The sequence below is a fragment of the Cryptomeria japonica genome, chromosome 8 (genome assembly GCF_030272615.1).
Source record: "Cryptomeria japonica chromosome 8, Sugi_1.0, whole genome shotgun sequence".
Taxonomy (NCBI): Eukaryota; Viridiplantae; Streptophyta; class Pinopsida; order Cupressales; family Cupressaceae; genus Cryptomeria; species Cryptomeria japonica.
Window position 1 is genome coordinate 631,237,278 of NC_081412.1, and position 22,343 is coordinate 631,259,620.

Below are 22,343 nucleotides of genomic sequence, written 5' to 3' on the forward strand. Positions count from 1 at the left end.
TGACTTCTATATCACACACAACTCTACATCAGTCATAAAATTCCTACTCAAACCAAAAGTTCTAGGAAGAATGCTGACAAAGGCAAAGGATCATCCTTTTCATATCAGGATAACCCATTTTATGTAGAGGACCCTATCACTAATAAACCTTCATCATCGGGTATACCAATTTTTGATCAATCCTTATCTCCCACAATGTCTAGAGCAAGGCAAGAAAGATGAGTTGCTAAACATGATACTTATGAGAATATCAATATCTATGCTACTCACAGTGATTCCTTATCAAGAGATTATGAAGCTTCTGAACCTATATAAGCTGTTATAAATTTAAATTTCTAAATGATAAATATTTTTGAAATATGATGAAGATTATCATGGCTAGAGAAAAAGAAGACTATTTTCTAGAACTAGCAAAACAAGGTGTCAAAATTCCTGCTTATTATACCATTGAAACCCTTATCACTAACGAGGAAGAGACACCCCTAGTAATGGTAAACAAACAATTTCAAGCATTACAGACTAAAATCATAGAACTGAAAAACAAGGATAAATCATCAAAGCAATATTCTCTGGACACAATATGCCCATTTCCATTTGACAAAAACCTTTACATGCCTCCATTTCCTTCAAGAGTGGAGACTCCTAAGTTTGAAAAATATGATGGAAATACAAACCCTCAAGATCATGTTAGAGAATTTTGTGCTTTATGTATGGAATTCATGCACGAACAAACATATCTCATGTGCCTTTTCCCGAGAAGTTTAGGAGGGCAAGCTATAGAATGGTTCTCAAGCCTACCTATGGGAATAAATTTTTTTGAACAACTAATCCAATTATTTCTACAACAATACTCCTATAAGATTCATCATCTAGTCACTATAATTGAGCTTTACAATACCAAACAGAAAATGGGAGAACCCTTTCTCACTTTTCTTCAATGTTGGAGAAATATGTTCTCTAGATATTCACAGCCTATTCTAGATTCTGAGAAGATGGATATCTTTGTCAATAACTTGAACCCTGAATTAAAATACAGTATCCAAGTGAAAGTGTACCCTTCATTCAACAAAATGGTAGATAGTGCCCTCAGAATGGAAGATGTGCTTATAAAGAAAGGAGATATCTCACTTTGGAAAGAAACACAACAAGGTTCTAGTTCCAAAGAAAAGAACAAATATTGGAAATATGACAAAGATAACAACATAAACATTGTTAATGATAGAGTGGTAGACACTATTAAAGAAAAATCAAAATCTATGATATTTAAGTTAGCTAGTGGTATACAAGCACTCAAAGCAGCTGAAACTGCAGCAGAAAATCCTACAAAGAAATCAAAAGTGTGGTTTAAAGAGAAATCTTGGCTACCAAAACCTAAATGCGACTTCACTCCTTTGGAAGAATCATATGAATCCTCTTTTAAGACTTTATTGGCAAATGATCTGATAACATTATTAGACAACTCTAGGCCATATGATCGAGAAGTTAAACCTAAATGGTGGAGGGAAAACAAATATTGTGAATACCATTGAAACAAAGGTCATACAACAAACAACTACATGAATCTCAAACATGAGATTCAAGACCTCATCGATGCTGGCAAAATTATTGTTGGAAATCACATGACTAATGCCAATCACAAAGTGTTTAAAGATCCCTTACCTATTTATGAACAAGGCGATTCCTGAAAATCAAAAGGAGGTGCCAAAGTCAATTACACCTATCATGCCTGTGAAGTGTGATACTTGCAACTGCAACATAAAACACTCAATAGATCATTACAAACATGGTTAGAAAATTATAAGCAGAAGAAAGATAAAACCATGACAAAGTGACCTATCACCTCCTAAGAGATGCGAGTATGGGTTTTCTCTTAGATCAGGATATGCAATCGCAGTGACTTGACTACACCTAGATGGATGATTTGAAATTATAATGATATGCAAAGATAAGATTGATTAAGCTAGATTAATCTAAGAGACTAATTAAGATAATGATGTGCTTGATTAAGATATGATGATGATGCAATTATGCTAGAAAAGAGATTGATTAATCTACATGATTCAACAATTATGCTAGAAAAGAGATTGATTAATCTACATGATTCAACAATTATGCTAGGAAAAATGATCAAATTAAGCTAAATCTAATATGCAATTGCCTATAATAACAATGCTCAAATGATATGTTAAAAGATATATGCCTATAGTAACAATGCATAAGATGAAATGAGATGGGAACCTTTGTGCTCCAAAATGGGGGATATTTATAGGATTTCCAAGGCCAAGGTGAGGTGGCATGAATCAATGGTCAAGATTGAGTCTTAAGATATCAAGGGTGAAATTGGAGAAGGTTGGACAAGAGGTTGGAAGAAGGGACACTTGTCATCTTTGTGGTGACAAGTGTCAAGGAGCCTTGCTCATAAAAGGGCAAGTGTCCAAGAGAGGAGACATGTGGCCAAAGTTCCATGTGTCTCAAAGGAAGAATATCCACACCATAGGAGGTTTGGATAAGGAAGCATGTGGGTAATTTGAATTTAAAAATTCAAATAATAGGAAAAGACTAATTAATTCTCAACAACTCATAAATTGATTTGTTTTAATTAATTAGGGGATTAGAAAAAATGGATTTAAATGGGGAGGATTAATTAATTTGAATTAATTAATCAAACGGGACTTTTGAAATGAACCTATTAAATAAATCCTTAGATTTATTAATAAGTAGATGAAAGGGAGAATTTAATTAAATTGGGGAGGGAGATTAATTAAACAATTGCTTATTTAATTAATTATCTTCAGACCATTTTTAGGTGTATACATTTTGCCCCTCTTTGAAGCGAGGTGTGATGACACGTTGATTCAAAGAATAATCTCATTTTGTTGATGATATTGGTTTGATAGGATGCCCCAGCTATTGATTGATAAATTGCGATACGATGATGCTCCATCGGGAGATCAATTGAGATAATTGACCTTTGGAGTTTTTTTTTGGAACTTTTTGAAATTGATATCCCGATTAGAAATGATTTTCTTTCTGCAACCATGGTGGATGAAAATGCGAGTTCTACAATCACGATGATGTGGTTCTTGATTATTGATAAAGTTTGATTGATTAGATTGATAAGATCGAGATTTAGTCTAGTTTCAGGAATGTCACCTCTTATATAGGACAAAGATGATTAAAGCATCTGGTTTCAAGAATGATATATCCTATTTAAGACAAAAATCAAAACATCTAGTTTCAGGAAAGATACATCCTGTATAAGACATAATCAGATAAATTAGATACGACCAACTGATAGAATTGATAAGGTTGATTGAGCAAAGAACTGATAGATTCATTAATATCCAGATGCAGGAAGATTCAAATATGCTGATGTTGGGTTGGTTGAGATGGGAATATAAGATTTTCATTGGGTCAACAATATCTGGAGAGAGATGAGTCATCAGTCTAATTGTGTATACACTCATGATGATACCTTGATGCTTCCTACGATAGATTTAACCTTGGATAAAATGATCATGTGGGATCCCATGCAAGAAAGAAATGTAAGATAAATGCAAATGAAATGTAAAGCTACGATTAGACCAGTCACTGGGTTATTGTGTTTTATCATCATTGAGATTTTTAAAATGTGGGAAATGAGTGCAAACATCAATGATATAATTAAACCATGATAACCTAAGCACTATTTTCTTGGATTTTGAGAGGGCAAGTTAGCACAAGCGTCGAGGTATAATTGAACCAAGATGACCTGAGTGTTGCTTGCATAAAATAGATAGTATTAACCATTTCAATGAGAAAATTGGAAATATTTTCGATGATACTCCAATGATCATGTCCTTAGACAAATTTTCACATATTAATGATTAATTTACAGACAATAGACAAGAAAAATATCAGAGTCAGAGTTCCTTTAGTCAGAGTCATCCTGGAGTCACTCAAAAATCATGATAGTGAAAATCAAGATAGAAAAGTTGAACAATCATGTTAATATCATTATCGAAAAGATACCATCCATTGAAAAGTGTGTGATGTGCTTAGATTGACTTTGTGATAGTTTGATACTTGATAATTTGATCTCGTGTTAAATGTTGGATGTGTCTCAGTTTTCGCTTGATAAGAGTTGTTTGACTATTGTTCTTCCTATTTGATTAAGCTAAAAAATGATCAAAAAGTTTGCCCCCAGCTAGGTGTAGGATTTTGTCCCAAGCCTATAAAATTTTTTATTATGATATATGTAGTACCCCTACCCTAATCAATTTCTAATCTCGGTTTGACCTTGGTTAGTTTATCATGTTATAAAGTTATAGTCAGATGTTTTAGATTTTTGTGCATACCTGTTAATGTGGTCTTTGCACCAATTCATATGAAAGTTTATTAGTTCTCCTATTTCATGTTATTTATCTCGGGATAATACTTTCATTAAGTTTATATATGTATGCATGTATGACTCTTGGTTGCAAGAGATTTTAGGTATAGTACCGCATGGGTGTGAGGTTCGTCTCCACCTGGATTCGCAGGTTTGAGTGTACCTCTTTGGTCCTTAGAATTTGGATTAGGTCATCGTAAGACCCTCATTTGACCCTAGTCGTGCTCAAGTGAGCATCGTCAGTCATCATCGGTGTTCCCTTTGGATGGGTATGTAGGTTGTCTATCTGCTTGGCTTTCTTGGGTTGCGTGTTTGGTGTGTGGTTAAATTGAGTAATTAATCCTTAGTATTTAATTTGGTTTAATGTGTGTTTATGCATTAGTATTTTGGGGATTAATTTAAATAGGCTCCCTTTTTATGTGTTTAATCGTTAATTAGAATTGCTCAATTCAGGTTGGTAGCAAGGTCGTTTAAATGATAAATTTTAATGATGAATATTTTCACTTATGCTTTTGAAATGAAAGATTTAAATTTAATTGAAATATAATTAATTTAATCTTGTGGGCATTTTGAAATAGAAAGGTTAATTTCAATTATTTGAGAAAATCAATTTTTAATTTAAAAAGCAAGTTTAATATCTTGATTTGTTGAAAAGCATGAATTTGGAGATTTTATTTTAAATAAAAATATTTTAAATCGAAAAATAAAATTTTGGTCAAAATTTTCCCCATTTAACCTAGGTTTGAAAATAATTTTGGGAGGATATTTTTCGAAGAGTATTTTGAAAAATATTTTTGGGAGAATGAAAATTTGTGGATTTTGTGAAAGAAAGGATTTTTGGAGCTTGCAGGTTGGGCTCTCCTTCAATCTTGTCAGGATTGCTGAACGAGGTAGGCCTCTGGTTTATTTCATTGACTTCTTTGTTTTAAAGAAATTGTTTTGGATTTTGAAGAAATCTATTTGTGAAGATTCAAAAAATCTCATCTATTTGGGGAAAATGAAATAGTTGTAATTAAATCTCCAATCCAAACCCTCCTTGTCTTCTTTTCCATTCCAAGTTTAGATTTTGGTTGCTCAGGTTGTTTTAAAATAAAAAAAACTATGGTTGGCTATTTACAATAAAAAATTGTTTAAAATCCAAATAAATGCTTTCAAATTCAGGCTTTAATCAAAGAAATCTGTTTGTGCTTGGTTAAATGGAAATGGAATAATGATAGAAATTTTACCTGTCTCAATATTTGGGACTTTCTGGTGTTCTCAGTTTAAAAATATGTATATGTTAATCTTTTGTTGATTATGGAAATATTCCCAATTTGTTCTCAGAAAATTTCTGAGTATTGTTAAAAATAAAAATAAATAAAAATATATATTTACTTGTTGGTCTGAGAGTACCCAACACCTGGGCTTTGGATTATCTTTTGTTTTTTAATATAAATAAAAAATAAAAAATAATAAAATAAAGCATAAAAGAAAATTTAAATCAGTGTTGGTTTTGGCTGATTGTGGGAGGGGCGACATGAAGCCGACGCCCTCGACCCATGGTTGGGTGTTAGAGTATTCGGGTATTTACTTGATTAATTAAACATTCTTTGTTTAATTATTTAAGTTCCCTTTATCTCTTTTACACTTCAGCTAACTTTAGGTGCAAATAATTAATTGTTTTAATTAATTATTATGTGCAAACCTAGGTTTTCCCTTTTTAGGGTTTCTTGACCTATTAAAGGTTGAGTTCTTTCTTTTTATTGTAAGAATCACATTACATATTTTTGTGAATATTGAGCTCTCTTTTTTTGAGCATATTCTCTGTGTTTTGTATGTTCTTTAGATTTTGCTTCATTGCTTCTCCTTGTAACAGGTTATTCGGCTTGCAGAAGATCTTTAGGCTCCTATGGTGTTGTATTTTCTCAACTCCTATATGGTATCAGAGCTTAGATCTGCAGCTGCCTGTTCTTGTTTTGAGAATTTTTGCTTTGGAAGCAGATCTGGGGTTTCAGGAATTTTTTATGTACCTAGGGTTTGAGATTTTTTTTTGAGCACTTTGGCCCTAAACGGACCTCACCATTGTGCTCAAAAGGCCTAAAAACCCCTATGGTCATATAAAATTTGACCTATTTTGGTCCCTGAGCCTCTGGGAGCATTTTTTCTCAGATCTAAGCCGTACGACCTTGGCACACAGATCAAGAAAAAAATTTCAAAAAAATAAAAAAATTTGCCTTTTTACGGCATGTAGGCCGAAATTTGTTTTTAAAAAAAAAAAAAATTCTTTCAAAAAAGCGAAAAAAAAGGGGAGGTTTGTTTCTTTTTAAGAAAATTTTTTTTTGGGGGCACATTTTTTGTGGGTACTGTAGGGTACCAGACTGACAAGCCTATCAGACCTGTCAGTCCAGCCCCTACAGCCCCTATTGGCGGCCCCTCCATCCTTCTCTGGCTACCGCTGCTGTTTCTCTGGCCCCCGCCGGCCATGCAGATCTCGGTCCCCCATGCACCGCCTAGCCTGGCCCCACCGCTCCGCCTGGCTCTGTTGCCGCCGCCCAGCCTGGCCCCGTTGCACCGCCAGGCGCCCAGCTCCCTAGCCTTCCCGCCGCCCAGCCACCGCTTTCCTACCGGTCGTCGCCTCCCTGCGCTGCCAGCTGCCTGACCCGCCGCCGCTTGCAGCCCCCGGCCTCCTCCCTGGCCCCCATCGCCGCTTCCAGCCGCCCTCCGCTCCGCTCCCCGAGCACTTTTTTTTCCCCGACTGGCCACTGCTCTACCACCGAGCCACCACCCGGCCACTGCCTTGCCACCCGACCGCCACCCACTAGCCACCCACTGGCCATCGGACGCCCAAACAAGCCACCAGACTCAATTTTTTGGCTTTTTTAGGGGGGGTTTGGTTTTTTGGTCCTATCTTGGGCATACGGAGTAATTTTTTTGCAAACGAATAGGCGTCAGAAAGCTGGTTCCGAGGCCGACCTCATGGTGTTGGTAATTTTTTCTAATTTTTCTATTTGACTATGTTTTTTTATAGTCAAAGTGAGGTCTCTTTTTTGCACTCCGGGAGACGTAGAATGAGCATCCGAACTCCATTTTTCAAAAACTTTATATTTTCGGAAAGCGTGTTCTGTATACTTTCCAGAAATATGAGTTTTTTTTCTAGATTCTTCTCCATGCATATTTTATTCAATTTTTTTCTTTTCAGCACTTTGGTGGATATCGTGGTTGTTTCAGGTCCTGGGATCTCTTTTCTGAGTGGGGTGTCTCGGTTTTGATTCTCGTTTCTATTTCTAGTCTTCTTATCATTGTAGCTTGTAATTATGCAAATGCACTGAGATAACGTGCCATCATGCAGTGTTTACTTGGAATCTTGCATATCTTGTGTCTTGTTGTACATGCACTATTGATCAAGTGCCATGAGGGGGTTGATGTTTGCCTTTGTTTGCCATCTTCCTTTGTCAAGTGAGTGTTCCTTCCACGACATTCACCTCATGATGATGTGTCTCAGCACCTTTAATGTTCTTAGTTCTTTGTCATGCAGTTGTTTTTGGCTGTCCTTTTCAGTGTTCCTATCCCTCTCCCACTTCCGCATTATGGGGAGGTTTATCCTGTTGGTTCTAATGCTTCCGTGGTTCGATTGATCAGCTCTTTAGGCTTTGGTTTCTCATGCCATCTGTATCTTCGATTTCAGTTGTTTTGCCTTGTTTGCCTCCTGATTCGAGTAGTGTCATTTGAGGTCACTCATGCAGATTACAGTCTTCTCTACCTGGTCATGTTCTAGTTCAGTGGATGTTCTTTAGATCAGCAGTTATTCTTCGATAGAGTTTGCAGGGTCTTCATGCTTCAGTGATATTCTTTTCCATCTCTTTTTGGAGTAGAGTTTTGTTCCCATGTGGTTTTCTCTATTTCTCGAGTTCATAGAGATTTTATTGTATTTGGGTACCTGATCAGGCCTTGTTGCCGGGACCCATCTTTATTGCTTTCAGTAGCTGTTCTAGGTTTTAGCTTCTCCCTAAGTCTAGCTTAAGGGGGGGTGTTAGAGTATTCCGGTATTTACTTGATTAATTAAACATTCTTTGTTTAATTATTTAAGTTCCCTTTATCTCTTTTACACTTAAGCTAACTTTAAGTGCAAATAATTAATTGTTTTAATTAATTATTATGTGCAAACCTAGGTTTTCCCTTTTTAGGGTTTCTTGACCTATTAAAGGTTGAGTTCTTTCTTTTCATTGTAAGAATCACATTACATATTTTTGTGAATATTGAGCTCTCTCTTTTTGAGCATATTCTCTATGTTTTGTATGTTCTTCAGATTTTGCTTCATTGCTTCTCCTTGTAACAGGTTATTCGGCTTGCAGAAGATCTTCAGGCTCCTGTGGTGTTGTATTTTCTCAACTCCTATATTAGGGAGAGGCTTGTGGTGAGGCCATTCCATGGCCTCCACTTAGCCAAGGTTGGGTAGAGACCACGACATGGTCTCCCCAGCCTTCCCTTGGGGAAAGGGAGGCCCACATGGTCTCTACGTGGGTTTTCCCTTGGATATGTTTTATTTTTATTTTTATTTTATTATTATTTTTTAAACAAAAAAATCTAATATGTTAAATTTAATGTGGTTTTGAAAATGATTTATTTTTATTAAATTTTAATTAATAAATTTTATTATTATATATTAATTATTAATTATTAATTAATGTATATTTTAAATATATGTTAATTGTGATAATTTATATATTATTAATTATATATTAATTGTCGATTCCTAATTAGCGTATATTTTCAAATATATAATAAATGATTGTTCGGTCATTCATTTATTAATTTAGGCATATATATATATAGAGAGATATATATACTAATTAATATCTTTAGATCGTGTATTTGTTTTAATATATGCAAGGGAATTATATTTCACTTGGAAATGTTTATCCATTTCTATGTTTTCTTTTTATGTATATTTTCATTTTTGGAAAGTGTATATTTGTGTTGCTAGAGATGAGATTAGATTATTGCATTTGACTCGGGATGAAATGATGTTTTATTTGAAAAAATGAATATCATATGTTAGCTAATTAATCTGAATATTTGATTTTATATCATTGGGTGTTCTGCGTATAAAATACTTATGTTAATGTGAATTTGGTTTAAAACTCGTGATGCAGTAATTATGTTATGTTTTGATGCAAATGAGCTTATTGAGTTAGAAAACCAAGAACGACCTGTACCTAGATGAGGTAGATAACTACAATCAAACTTAGATCTTTTAGAAAACTTGATCGACTTTTAATGTTTAAATCAATATGGAAAAAGATTGTCTCTATCGGTTATTGCCTATGCTAGTTTAATTTTCTGTATTCACATTTGCTTAAGTAATGGCAAGACTTTGATTTGTTTGATTGGACCCTATCGTATGGTTGATTTGGGTACCCTGTTTCTATCCTTGATCTCGAGTTTGACTGTTGTTTTATGGTGGTGTTGTATTTGGTCATATCCTTTATGCGGGTGTCAAATGATGATTTGTAGTTTACCATAGCTAGTCAGGTCTCTAGTTAGAGTACCATCAGTTAGTGCAACTCATATGAAGTCGTGTTTCACCGAATGGTTGTTCCCTCCATTTTGAACTTTGTTTGCTTGACCTTGTGTGTCTGTGTTTAGGAGTTCATTGAGTATGGTCTAGTGTCGTATGGGAAAGTGGCTTTCGATTGGGGGCCGTACCCAAAGTGGCTGCTGGGTAACCCATCAGAAGTGTGTCTAATAAGTGATAATCTAATAGCATATTAGAGAGTTAGTTAATGAATCACTAAGTAAGATAATTGTGTCTCACACATGGAATGAGTGCTAACACAGACTCAACATGCTATGAGAAGGCCTGAAATGGAAAACCATCATCCATGTCTTCACTAAAGGATGTGTGGGTCCACATGAGGCTTGGATGGGCTGAAGGTTTGGAATAGGTTGCCAGGGTAACCCAATGGATGGGGTCGGAACCTATGAAGACCTGCCATGGTAACCATACCAGGTTGTGTGATGACACTTGTCCCCTATTATTGCTAGTGTGTTGTTCTGTTGTCTTGATAGGAGCACTTTTGTGGTTCGTCCTGTTGCTTATGCCCTTGTGAGTACCTGATTTCATGCTAGACCTTAGGTTGCGATGACTTAGTTTTCTGGACGCTCCTATGGACCTTTGTATTTGCTTCTATTATGTTCAGTTGGATCCTTTCCTATCCAGGGATCATTTATGTATTTATTTGACCGATATGGTCATTTGTATATTGGTTATGTTCACCTTGACGAAAGGATTGTAAGTGATGTGAAACTTATATATTCTTAACTTATTTAATGATCAGAGGGGTCTTGTAGTTGAGCAGACCCGAAGATGTAGCCCTCTAGGGGTGAACTCCGATATCAATTTGGTGCTATGTGGTGCTTATGTTCTTATGTTACTTTTTAGTTTTTAACATGTATGTATGGCATTATGTTAGAATGTATCAAGTGGATTAGATGAAATTAATTTTAAATGCATGTCTCTAGTCATCATATTAAATGCAAAAAGTTGGATCATGAAAGAATGCACTTTTGAATAATAGAATGTATTTAGTTGTTGATAATACTATTAAGTATGCATGGAAAGAACTCATTAGTTTATAATGAAATTAAAGTATGTAATGAAATTAGATGCATGACTTAAGTTTTAATGAAAGTTGGAATGTAAGCTATGGATAAATTTTATTGGATGAACCTTATAATCTTGTCTATATTTTATCTTCTGAAAGAAAATTATCCTTTGTTTAAGTATTGTCTTGTCCTTAAGTTTATTAGCTTAATTGGATTAATTAGCGCGAGTTAAGTTAAATGTGGAATTAAGTAATCATGTTGGGAAACTCTTTAGGTCTTAGTTGAAGTCTTCCACTGTGCAATCTGTACTTTGATATCTCATTGTATCATTGTGTTATGTTTAATTTAAAAAAATAAATTATTTGCACTCTTCTCTTGTGTTTTAGTTTAATCCTTTCGGGGTTTCCTATAGGGGAATTATATTTGGTATCAGAGGCCATGTTGTAAACACTGGGATCTCTGGTTTCGCTTGTGCCCTTAGTTGATGTGAGTGTATTGACCTTATGTTGTATGTTTGTCCTCCTTTTTGTATGTGTGTGATTGAGCAGACCTTAACTTTGTGTACTGGGCGTGTTCACACCTTTTTTTCACCTTCTTGATGTTGGTGTTTTTGAGTGATTATATGTGCTTTGTTTTCTTATTGATGTCTTGGTCTACGATTACTCCTATTTGGAAAGAAAGTCGTATGCACTTTCCTTATTGATTGTTGTACTCTTTAGACTAATCCATTTGGGTTGGTGAGTGCTTGTTTTGAATTTGAAAGTACGAAATGTGCTTGTTTTAAGATTATGATCTAGTTTAGTGTTGTCCACTTGAAGGACTAGCATGGCAGATATTGAATGCTCATTTTGTAGAAAATTGAATGATTATCACCCTTCCTCCACTCTCTCTCTAGAAATTAAAATGTTTGTGATATGTATAATTGTCTCTTATGTGAGGTTTCTTTTTACAAGAGAAAGGTTGTGACTTCTTGAACCCTTGTGTGAAAGCTATGATGCTTTTGTGTTTTTAGATAATAAAGGGGCTATGGGTTGAAGGTTCATATTGGCTATTGGGAGAAAAATGTATGTTTACATTAAATAATTCTCCATGTGTATTGTAGGAGTAACATAATTAAATTCTATCTTAAGTAATGTGCATTAATATGCGAATATTTGTTATGTGAAACTCCTTTGTTTGTAAAATAAGTATAAAGAGGGAACATGTTATAGTAGCTTCGAGAGTGTATTAATGTGTTCCATGAGAGATTGTTTTATGTGTTTCATTAAACCAATTTGATTGAGGACCTATTTTACAATACTCCATTGAACTTGCTTTTGGACATATATATATTTGACTTATTATGATTAGAAAGTGCAAATGAAAGGCTTGTTTGTTGTGCATGCATAATATGTATTATTTGGTTGATAGCTCCTCATTTACCTTCTTATCGTATTTTCATTTTCAATGATAGGATGTAGATTATGATATGTTTTGCATTGAATTAAAAGTAGTGAGTGTTCGCAAGAGGCCTTGTATTATCGAAAAGATTGCCTGTTTTGATCTCTGTTGTTTGAAAAACTAGAACATTCTGTTGCAACCATAGTAATTGGAGATGTCATGTTAGGCCAATTGAAATTATTCTAAAAATGAAAGTGAAATGAAAACCATGCAATTAAGTTGATAGACTTATAGTGAGAAATTTTATAATGTAGTGTGACCTTGTTGATCTTGTGTCTATGTATAAAATAGTTTGGTTACCAGACTCTCTTTCCCTTCTCTTTGCCTAGATTATAAGGTGTCTAAAAATGATACTAAAGAATGCATTGATTTAAATAGAATGTTTATTAAGCATGTGAAACTATATTTTTGCAATTGGCTTCATATTGAAAGATGAAATCTTTTTGCTTTGGGAAAGAAATTTGCATAGTTAATAAAGTGGTTACGAATGCTTAGTGGAATTAGAGAAAGATATAGGAATGATGTTATTTCCTTATGTAATGGTGAATTGCTAAGAATTACAGTACTTGTATCTAGAATAAACTTGATTCAGTTATTCATGTGGAAAGCATAATTAAAACCTTCCTAGACTAGATGATAGCATACTCAAAAGTACTCCCCGTAAATGTGAATAAACCAATACTGGTGTATTCATGTGTATTGTAAGAAACTAGTACTTATTATATGTGCCCATGGATTGGTGAAGTAATCAACCATGGAGGATATGTTGCTTATGAGTATGGGAAACCATAGCGTTTATGTGATGTTGCTTATTTGTTTCTCTACTAAGTACCAAACCTCAGGTTGTGGGAAATTCAATATGTTAAGGGGTAGTATTTGAAGTCACCATTCCTTGAATAGTATGGATCGACGTATGAGTAATGTCAGTGCAAAGTGACTTTAGCTTCTTTATTTAGAGGAATGATATAGCTATACAATAAAACTGTATCAAAGGTGTACTCAATACTTTCCCTTTTGATGAATCTATTTATAGGTTTATGTGTGACAACCTATTCCTCTCTTTTATTTGAGCATTTTGTTGGTGATTCTTGAGCATAGTGATGGTGTATTTTAAAGGATCCTTTGCCTTATCTTCATGAAAGGTAGGTTTATCCACATGAGCTGCTAGTTAGTAGGTGTTGGTGGACATGTGGGTGGACCTTAGTCATGTATACCTTTGGCTTATGACAAGTATCCTGATAGATACCTCGCTATGCGGGATGTGACTTGCGCATGCCTTTTTCCATGAGGTACACTACCATGTGGGATACATCCATTGTGTGTCTTCTCCCCTTGGATTATTACCATGCCACGTGATGATGTGATGTGGGGTGATGTCAAGGTGCACACTACCATGACATGTGGATGTGTGACTAGGCTATACCACTTGATGAGCTATTGCGACAACTTTACGATTGTTCCTTCCTTCCTCGTTAGTGGCTAGATGCTAGTCACATAGTGATGTTATGTACAGTTGTGATATTCTTATTTATTTCTTTTTGGACCAGCAATTTATTCTACTTTGACTTTGAAGGTTTAGCCATGACCTTGTGATCTTTTTCTTACTTGATTTGGTGTTGCAAATTCTAGATTATTTTCTTGCCTTACTATTGGAATTGATGATTTATTATCTTTATTCATCTGTACTTTGGTGGCTAAATTGATTTATCCTTATTGTTTTTGTATGTTGGTCTTGTGTTGAAATGTGAAATTCCTCTCCAAGGACGTATGAGATGGTCTTGGTTGAGTGTGTACGTGGAAGTAGATGTAGGGAACCTTGAGGATGGGAGTTTGTGAGTTTGTGATACATCTAGGGTCCACTACCTACCTATGTGTGGTGACTATCTCTTGGAGGCTAATCACCTTACTCACAAGGGATGTTCACAAAGGTCTTGTATGGAAGGTAGTACCGCTGTGGTATGCCCTAGCACCATCAAGCCTTTGAGTGAGATATTGGATATTTATGATCATATTATTGTTCTGAGATCACACATAGAGATGTTGATCATGCATGTTATCTTTGACCGAGCTTCAGACATGCTCACATGTGGCCTTTTGAGTTGTGCATTCCAATTAAGTGGATAGTTATTATGTGTAATCATGGAGTAAATTGTGTTAACTTGTCACTATGTTATGGGACATAGTCATTGGAAAGGTTTTTATATGCCTGACAAGTGTAAACAATTGAGTTATTTACATTGTTCTTATTTCATGAAAGTTAACTTGGTTGTAGAAATTGATATTTGAAGCTAGTTTTGTGCGATAAAGTTTTAAGAAAAAGATGTATTGGTAAAGAAAATTGATCATGATGGCATGTTTTCTTGTCATATTGATAGATGAGTATGATAATTGTTGGTTACCTCTTTTTATGCTTTAATTTCGTGTGATGGAAGGGAGAAAATTCTTGTTTCTCTACTATGATTATAGATAGTTCTTATAATATTTTAAGAAATGTATGGATTTAGATGTATCTTACCAATGGATAATGGCATTCGTAAAGGATTTAGCAATAATGTTTCATTTATTTATGGAAATATTCCTATGTGCAATTTGATATTTGTTGAATGAGTTTCAGGGCTAATGCATGCGACATGTTCTCCATCTAGCCGTACGACTTCCAAGAGTAAGTCGGAACCTAGGGGGGAGAATGTAGTACCCCTGCCCTAATCAATTTCTAATCTCAGTTTGACCTTGGTTAGTTTATCATATTATAAAGTTATAGTCAGATGTTTTGTATTTTTGTGCATACCTCTTAATGTGGTCTTCCAACCAATTCGTATACAAGTTTATTAATTCTCCTATTTCGTGTTATTTATCTCAGGCTAACACTTTCATTAAGTTTATATATGTATGCAAGTATGACTCTTGGTTGCAAGAGATTTTAGGTACAGTACCGCATGGGTGCGAGGTTCGTCTCCACCTGGATTCACAAGTTTGAGTGTACCTCTTTGGTCCTTAGAATTTGGATTAGGTGGTCGTAAGACACTCGTTTGACCCTAGGCGTGCTCAAATGAGCATCGTCAGTTGTTGTCAGTGTTCCCTTTGGGTGGGTATGTAGGTCGTCTGTCTGCTTGGCTTTCTTGGGTTGCATGTTTGGTGTGTGGTTAAATTGAGTAATTAATCCTTAGTATTTAATTTGATTTAATGTGTGTTTATGCATTAGTATTTTGGGGACTAAATTAAATAGGCTCCCTTTTTATGTGTTTAATCGTTAATTAGAATTGCTCAATTCAGGTTGGTAGCAAGTTCGTTTAAATGGTTAATTTTAATGATGAATATTTTTTAGTTATGCTTTTGAAATGAAAGATTTAAATTTAATTAAGATACAATTAATTTAATCTTGTGGGCATTTTGAAATATAAAGGTTAATTTCAATTATTTGAGAAAATTAATTTTTAATTTGAAAAGCAAGTTTAATATCTTGATTTGTTGAAAAGCATGAATTTGGAGATTTTATTTTAAATAAAAATATTTTAAATCCAAAAATGAAATTTTGGTCAAACTTTTCCCCATTTAACCTAGGTTTGAAAATAATTTTGGGAGGATATTTTTGGAAGAGTATTTTGAAAAATATTTTTGGGAGAATGAAAATTTGGGGATTTTGCAAAAAATAGGATTTTTGGAGCTTGCAGGTTGGGCTCTCCTTCAATCTTGTTAGGATTGTTGAACCAGGTAGGCCTCTGGTTTATTTCATTGACTTCTTTGTTTTAAAGAAATTATTTTGGATTTTGAAGAAATTTGTTTGTGAAGATTAAAAAAATCTCATCTATTTGGAGAAAATGAAATAGTTGTAATTAAATCTCCAATCCAAACCCTCCTTGTCTTCTTTTCCTTTCCAATTTTAGATTTTGGTTGCTTAGGTTGTTTTAAAATTAAAAAAAACTTGGGTTGGCTGTTTACAATAAAAATTTATTTAAATTCCAAATAAATGCTTTCAAATTTAGGCTTTAATCAGAGAAATCTATTTGTGCTTGGTTAAATGGAATTGGAAGAATGATAGAAATTTTACTAGTCTCAATATTTGGGACTTTCTGGTGTTCTCAGTTTGAAAATATGTATATGTTAATTATTTGTTGATTCTGGAAATATTCCTAGTTTGTTCTCAGAAAATTTTTGAGTATTGTTAAATATATATATATATATATATATATATATATATAAAATATATATTTACTTTCTAGTTTGAGAATACCCAACAGCCGGGCTTTGGATTATCTTTTGTTTTTGTATATATAAAAAAATAAATGAAGCATAAAACAAAATTTAAATCAGCATTGGTTTTGGTTGATTGGGGGAGGGGCGACATGAAGCCGAGGCCCTTGACCCATGGTTGGGGAGAGCCAAGGCTTCCCCAAACCATGGGGAGAGGCCTGTGGTGAGGCCATGTTGTGGCCTCCACTCAGCCAAGACTGGGTGAAGAGCACCACATGGTCTCCCCAGCCTTCCCTCGGGGAAAGGGAGGCCCATGTGGTCTCCACGTGGGTTTGCCCTTGGCTATGTTTTATTTTTATTTATTTTTTATTATCTTTTTTATAAACAAAAAAAATATAATATGTTAAATTTAATGTGGTTTTTAAAATGTTTTATTTTTATTAAATTTTAAATAATAAATTTTATTATTATATATTAATTATTAATTATTAATTAATGTATATTTTAAATATATGTTAATAGTGATAATTTTTATTTTTATTTTAGATAAAAGTGGACAAGCCACTAAACTATATTATATTAGATTTAAAAGCTTAGGATACAAAAATGGGTTCAAAAAGGGGCATACCGGCAGGAAAGAACTTGCAAGAAAACCTCTGGTTGTAGCCCAAAAAAAGAAGAAAAACTAAACTTTTGATCCCCATTTCGCCAATTACAAAAACTCAGTTTGAACACCCTCCCTTTACAAAGCTTTCTCAGAATAAACCTGATATGTTCCAAAAAGAACCCCATAACCCATTACATGATTGTAGAAAGAGGAAAAAGCCATCCACTTCCATGTTTTGAAAGAACTTATAGCACCTGACCATTAGCGGATATGACCCGAATGTGTGAAGAGAAGACACCATCTCTCAAAACCTTCAACAATACTGCATGTCAAGGGATGTAAAACCATATGGAAGCATTTCCCTGCACAAAAAACCTGTTACTCTGAAAACAGAGACACCGGGACATGTTGTCATGTAACTGAGGACCATGAGCTAGGCCCTTCTAATGGTAGAGAGGAAGGGGGCACCATCTATAGAGGAGGAATCCAAACTGGCACAGCTTGAGTATTAGGCAATGCTTCCAAAAGAAAATGCAAACCTACAAAAACATTAACTGCTGCAGCCAAAACATCTGGAGGTATGTGATCTAAAAGTGCTGCCAATGCAAATATCGTGTCATCATATATGTTAGATATAAGCTTGCCCATTTCTCAAAACCGAAAGTAGTTCCCCATACCATCCCAAGGATTACAGCTGAGAGCGAGAAATAAAACCAGCAAATGCAAAATTACTAGAATCAAAGCAGTAATTAGCAAGAGCATTATCCAAATCAACCAAAGAGTAAATGTGTGGGTGGAAAAATGCATCACCAATTGCCCTAACCATAGCAGGATCCAAAAGCACATCCATACATATAGTGAGAAACTGAGATGCAATAGTAGCAAGAAAACAACCTAGATTATCCACAAGCCATCTCTTTCCCAACACCTTGCGAATAGCTAGAGAAAAATCCATCGAGTGAATTTGAAACAAACGCCCAAGCTTCTCATCATCCAATGCAAAAGAATCCTAAGAATCATAGTGCTTGTGGGGCAAAAGAATGCGATAGCTCACTGGTTCCATCAAAAAAGCAACATGAAACTAGAAGAGCCGAGGAGAACTTAAAAGAACCCAATGTCATCATAAGACAGTAAAAACAATCACAAGAGGATGACACATTGAACAAAAATGATGTCATTGTCCAAACCGCCACCCTAACCAAGTAATGATGGTAGCTTCAAAAATAGCTCGATATCAAAAATGGCAGACATTAATTGCTCAAGATATCCGCACGAACTAGCATATTACAAGGATCCCCAAACATTTGCCATGACAAGAAACATGGAGGAAAACAGAACCGCACTTAACTCAAAGGTGGTGAAACAAATATAAAACTAATGAGGGAAGGATAAACCACGTACATAAATAATTCCCCCGTACCCCAAACTTACTAACATTACTAACAATAATGTCCAATTTGTGTGACTAAAAAATCAAAGTGCATACGTATGATAGGACTTCCCGCCACCATACATAAAACAAGCTTTTTGGAAGTGACATCAAAACATAGAGGCATAATAAAAAATGATAATTAAACACCATGAGACCATCCGGAAAAAGAAGCAAAAAAATACTCTATGTCAAAATAATGCCTCAAACCACCAATTAATAGTGATAATTTTTATATTAATATATACTATTAATTATTTATTAATTGTCGATTCCTAATTAATGCATATTTTCAAATATATAATAAATGATTTTCAGTCATTAATTTATTAATTTAGGCATATATGTATATAGAGATATATGTACTAATTAATATCTTTAGATCGTGTATTTGTTTTAATATATGCAAGGGAATTATATTTCACTCGGAAATGTTTATCCATTTCTATGTTTTCTTTTTATTTATATTTCAATTTTTGGAAAGTGTATATTTGTGTTGCTAGAGATGAGATTAGATTATTGCATTCGACTCAGGATGAAATGATGTTTTATTTGAAAAAAAGAATATCATATGTTAGTTGATTAATTAGAATATTTAATTTTATATCATTGGGTGTTCTACATATAGAATACTTATGTTAATGTGAATTTGGTTTAAAACTCGTGATGCAGTAATTATGTTATGTTTTGATGCAAACGAACTCAGTGAGTTAGAAAACCAAGAATGACCTGTACCTAGATGAGGTAGATAACTGCAATCAAACTTAGATCTTTTAGAAAACTTGATCGACTTTTAATGTTTAAATCAATATGTAAAAGATTGTCTCTACCAGTTATTGCCTATGCAAGTTTAATTTTTTGTATTCGCATTTGCTTAAGTTATGGCAAAACTTTGATTTGTTTGATTGGACCCTATCATATGGTTGATTTGGGTACCCTATTTTTGTCCTTGATCTTGAGTTTGACTATTGTTATGTGGTGTTGTTGTATTTGGTCATATCCTTTATGCGGGTGTCGAATGATTATGTGTGGTTGACCATAGCTGGTTAGGTCTCTAGTTTGAGTACCGTCAGTCAGTGCACCTCATATGAAGCCGTGTTTGACCAAATGGTTGTTCCCTCCATTTTGAACTCTGTTTGATTGACCTTGTGTGTTTGGGTTTAGGAGTTTATTGAGTATGGTCTAGTGTCGTATGGGAAAGTGGTTGCTGGGTAACCCATCAGAAGTGTGTCTAATAAGTGATAATCTAATAGCATATTAGAGAGTTAGTTAATGAATCACTAAGTAAGATAATTATGCCTCACACATGGGATGAGTGCTAACACATACTTGACATGCTGTGAGAAGCCCTGAAATGGAAAACCATCATCCTTGTCTTCACTAAAGGATGTGTGGGTCCACATGAGGCTTGGATGGGTCGGAGGTTCAGAATAGGTTGCCAGGGTAACCCAGTGGATGGGGTCGGAACCTATGAAGACCTGCCATGGTAACCATACCAGGTTGTGTGATGATACTTGTCCCTTATGTTCGCTAGTGTGTTGTTGTGTTTTCTTGATAAGAGCACTTTTGTGGGTTGTATTGTTGCTTATGCCCTTGTGAGTACCCTATTTCATGCTAGACCTTGGGTTGAGATGACTTAGTTTTGTAGACGCTCTAGTGGACCTTTGTATTTGCTTCTATTATGTTCAGTTGGATCCTTTCCTATTCAGGGATCATTTATGTATTTATTTGACTGAAGTGGTCATTTGTATATTGGTTGTGTTCACCTTGATGACAGGATTGTAAATGATGTGAACCTTATGTATTCTTAACTTATTTAATGATTAGAGGGGTCTTGTAGTTGAGCAAACCTAGAGATGTAGCCTTCTAGGGGTGAACTCAAATATCAATTTGGTGTTATGTGGTGCTTATGTTCTTATGTTCCTTTTTAGTTTTTAACATGTATGGATGGCATTATGTTAGAATGTATCGAGTGGACTAGATGGAATTAATTTTAAATGCATGGGTCTAGTCATCATATTAAATGCAGAAAATTGGATCATGAAAGAATATAATTTTGAATAATAGAATGTATTCAATTATTGATAATACTATTAAGTATGCATGGAAAGAACTTATTAGTTTATAATGAAATTAAAGTATGTAATGAAATTAGATGCATGACTTAAGTTTTAATGAAAGTTGGAACATAAGGTATGGATAAATTTTATTGGATGAACCTTATAATGTTGTCTATATTTTATCTTCTGAAAGAAAATTATCCTTTGTTTAAGTATTATCTTGTCATTAAGTTTATTAGCTTAATTGGATTAATTAGCATGAGATAAGTTAAATGTGGAATTAAGTAATCATGTTGGGAAACTCTTTAGTTGTTAGTTGAAGTCTTCCACTGTGTAATCTATCCTTTGATATCTCATTGTATCATTGTGTTGTGTTTAATTTAAAAAAAATAATTATTTGCACTCTTCTCTTGTGTTTTAGTTTAATCCCTTTGGGGTTTCCTGGTGGGGCATTACAATAGACCTAATGATCTAAACCATTGCGAGAAGCCACTAGTGATGCCTGCGTATGTACAAAGGCTTTTTTATGAATATGAACATCGCTGATGGAAAATGAATGAATGCAAGTAGAAGGATGCATGAACTAATAGATGGAAGAGATAGCAGATAGATAACGCCTGTTTGCCAAGTTTTCACTGTGGTTTTTTATTGCACTTTTTCTTATATTTTTTTTTGTTGTTTTTGGATTTTTTTAGTTTTTCACTTTTTTTTTTAATTTTCCACTTTTTTTTGAGTTTCTGCTTTTTTAGACATAAAACTTTTTCAAATGTATGCTATTGATAGGTTCCTCAAGCTGATCCCCATCTTGCGTTGATAGCTGATATGCTCCTGACCCAAATATGATTGTGACCACAAACAAACCTAACCAGTTTGGTTCAAACTTTCCTTTCTTTTCTCGATCTGACTATTTTTTGTGGATTTTCCTTTAGTACTAGTTCCCCAACTTGAAATGTTCTTGGTTTGACCTTGCGATTATACCTTTGGCACATTCTTTTTTGATATACCTTTAAGTGATCAAAGAAATTTTGTCTTCGTTCATGCATCAATTCTAACTCCTGTAATCTAGATACTTGCTCTTCTTCATCTGGGATAAGACCTTTTAATCATACTCGTAGAGAAGGTATCTGTACTTCTATTGGTAGTATTTATTCTAATCCATAAACAAGAGAGAAAGGTGTGGCACCTGTTTGTGTTCAGATACTAGTACAGTAGGCCCATAGATAAAGGTTCAATTGAATATGCCAATGTTTGCCAACATCATTCATTGTCTTTTTGAGGATTTTCAAAATAGTTTTGTTTGATGCTTCTGCTTGCCCATTCCCTTGTGGATAGTAGGGTATGGAAAATTTGTGTCGGATCTTGAATTTCTCACATAGTTCTTGTACATCCTAATTCTTGAATGGTCTCCCATTATCAGTGATAATGGTCATTGGTATTCCATAGCGATAGATGATGTAGTTCAAGATAAATGCAACAATTTGTTTTCCTGTGATATTTGTGAGAGGTACTACCTCAATCCATTTTGTGAAGCTACAAGGATAAATTTGTGACCATTAGATGAAGAAGGATTTATCTTTCCTACTAGATCAAGACCCCATTGGAAAAAAGGCCAAGATGTTGCCAAAGCATGAAGTTCTTGTGTTGGTGCATGAATGAAATTAC

At 34.5% G+C, this 22,343-nt stretch overlaps 1 protein-coding gene across 1 annotated transcript in view; it reads right to left on the reverse strand.

Moving 5' to 3' along the window:
• LOC131043838 (receptor-like protein 7) overlaps positions 1–17,840 on the reverse strand; it is a 59,361-nt gene extending 41,521 nt beyond the window's left edge. Inside the window, exons 1-2 of the mRNA XM_059210604.1 lie at positions 17,685–17,840; positions 6,745–7,177 (exon numbers count right to left, since the gene is read on the reverse strand). Of these exons, the coding sequence (XP_059066587.1) occupies positions 6,745–7,177; positions 17,685–17,840 (589 nt within the window). The remainder of the gene's footprint in view (positions 1–6,744; positions 7,178–17,684) is intronic.
• Between the last annotated feature and the right edge of the window lie 4,503 nt (positions 17,841–22,343).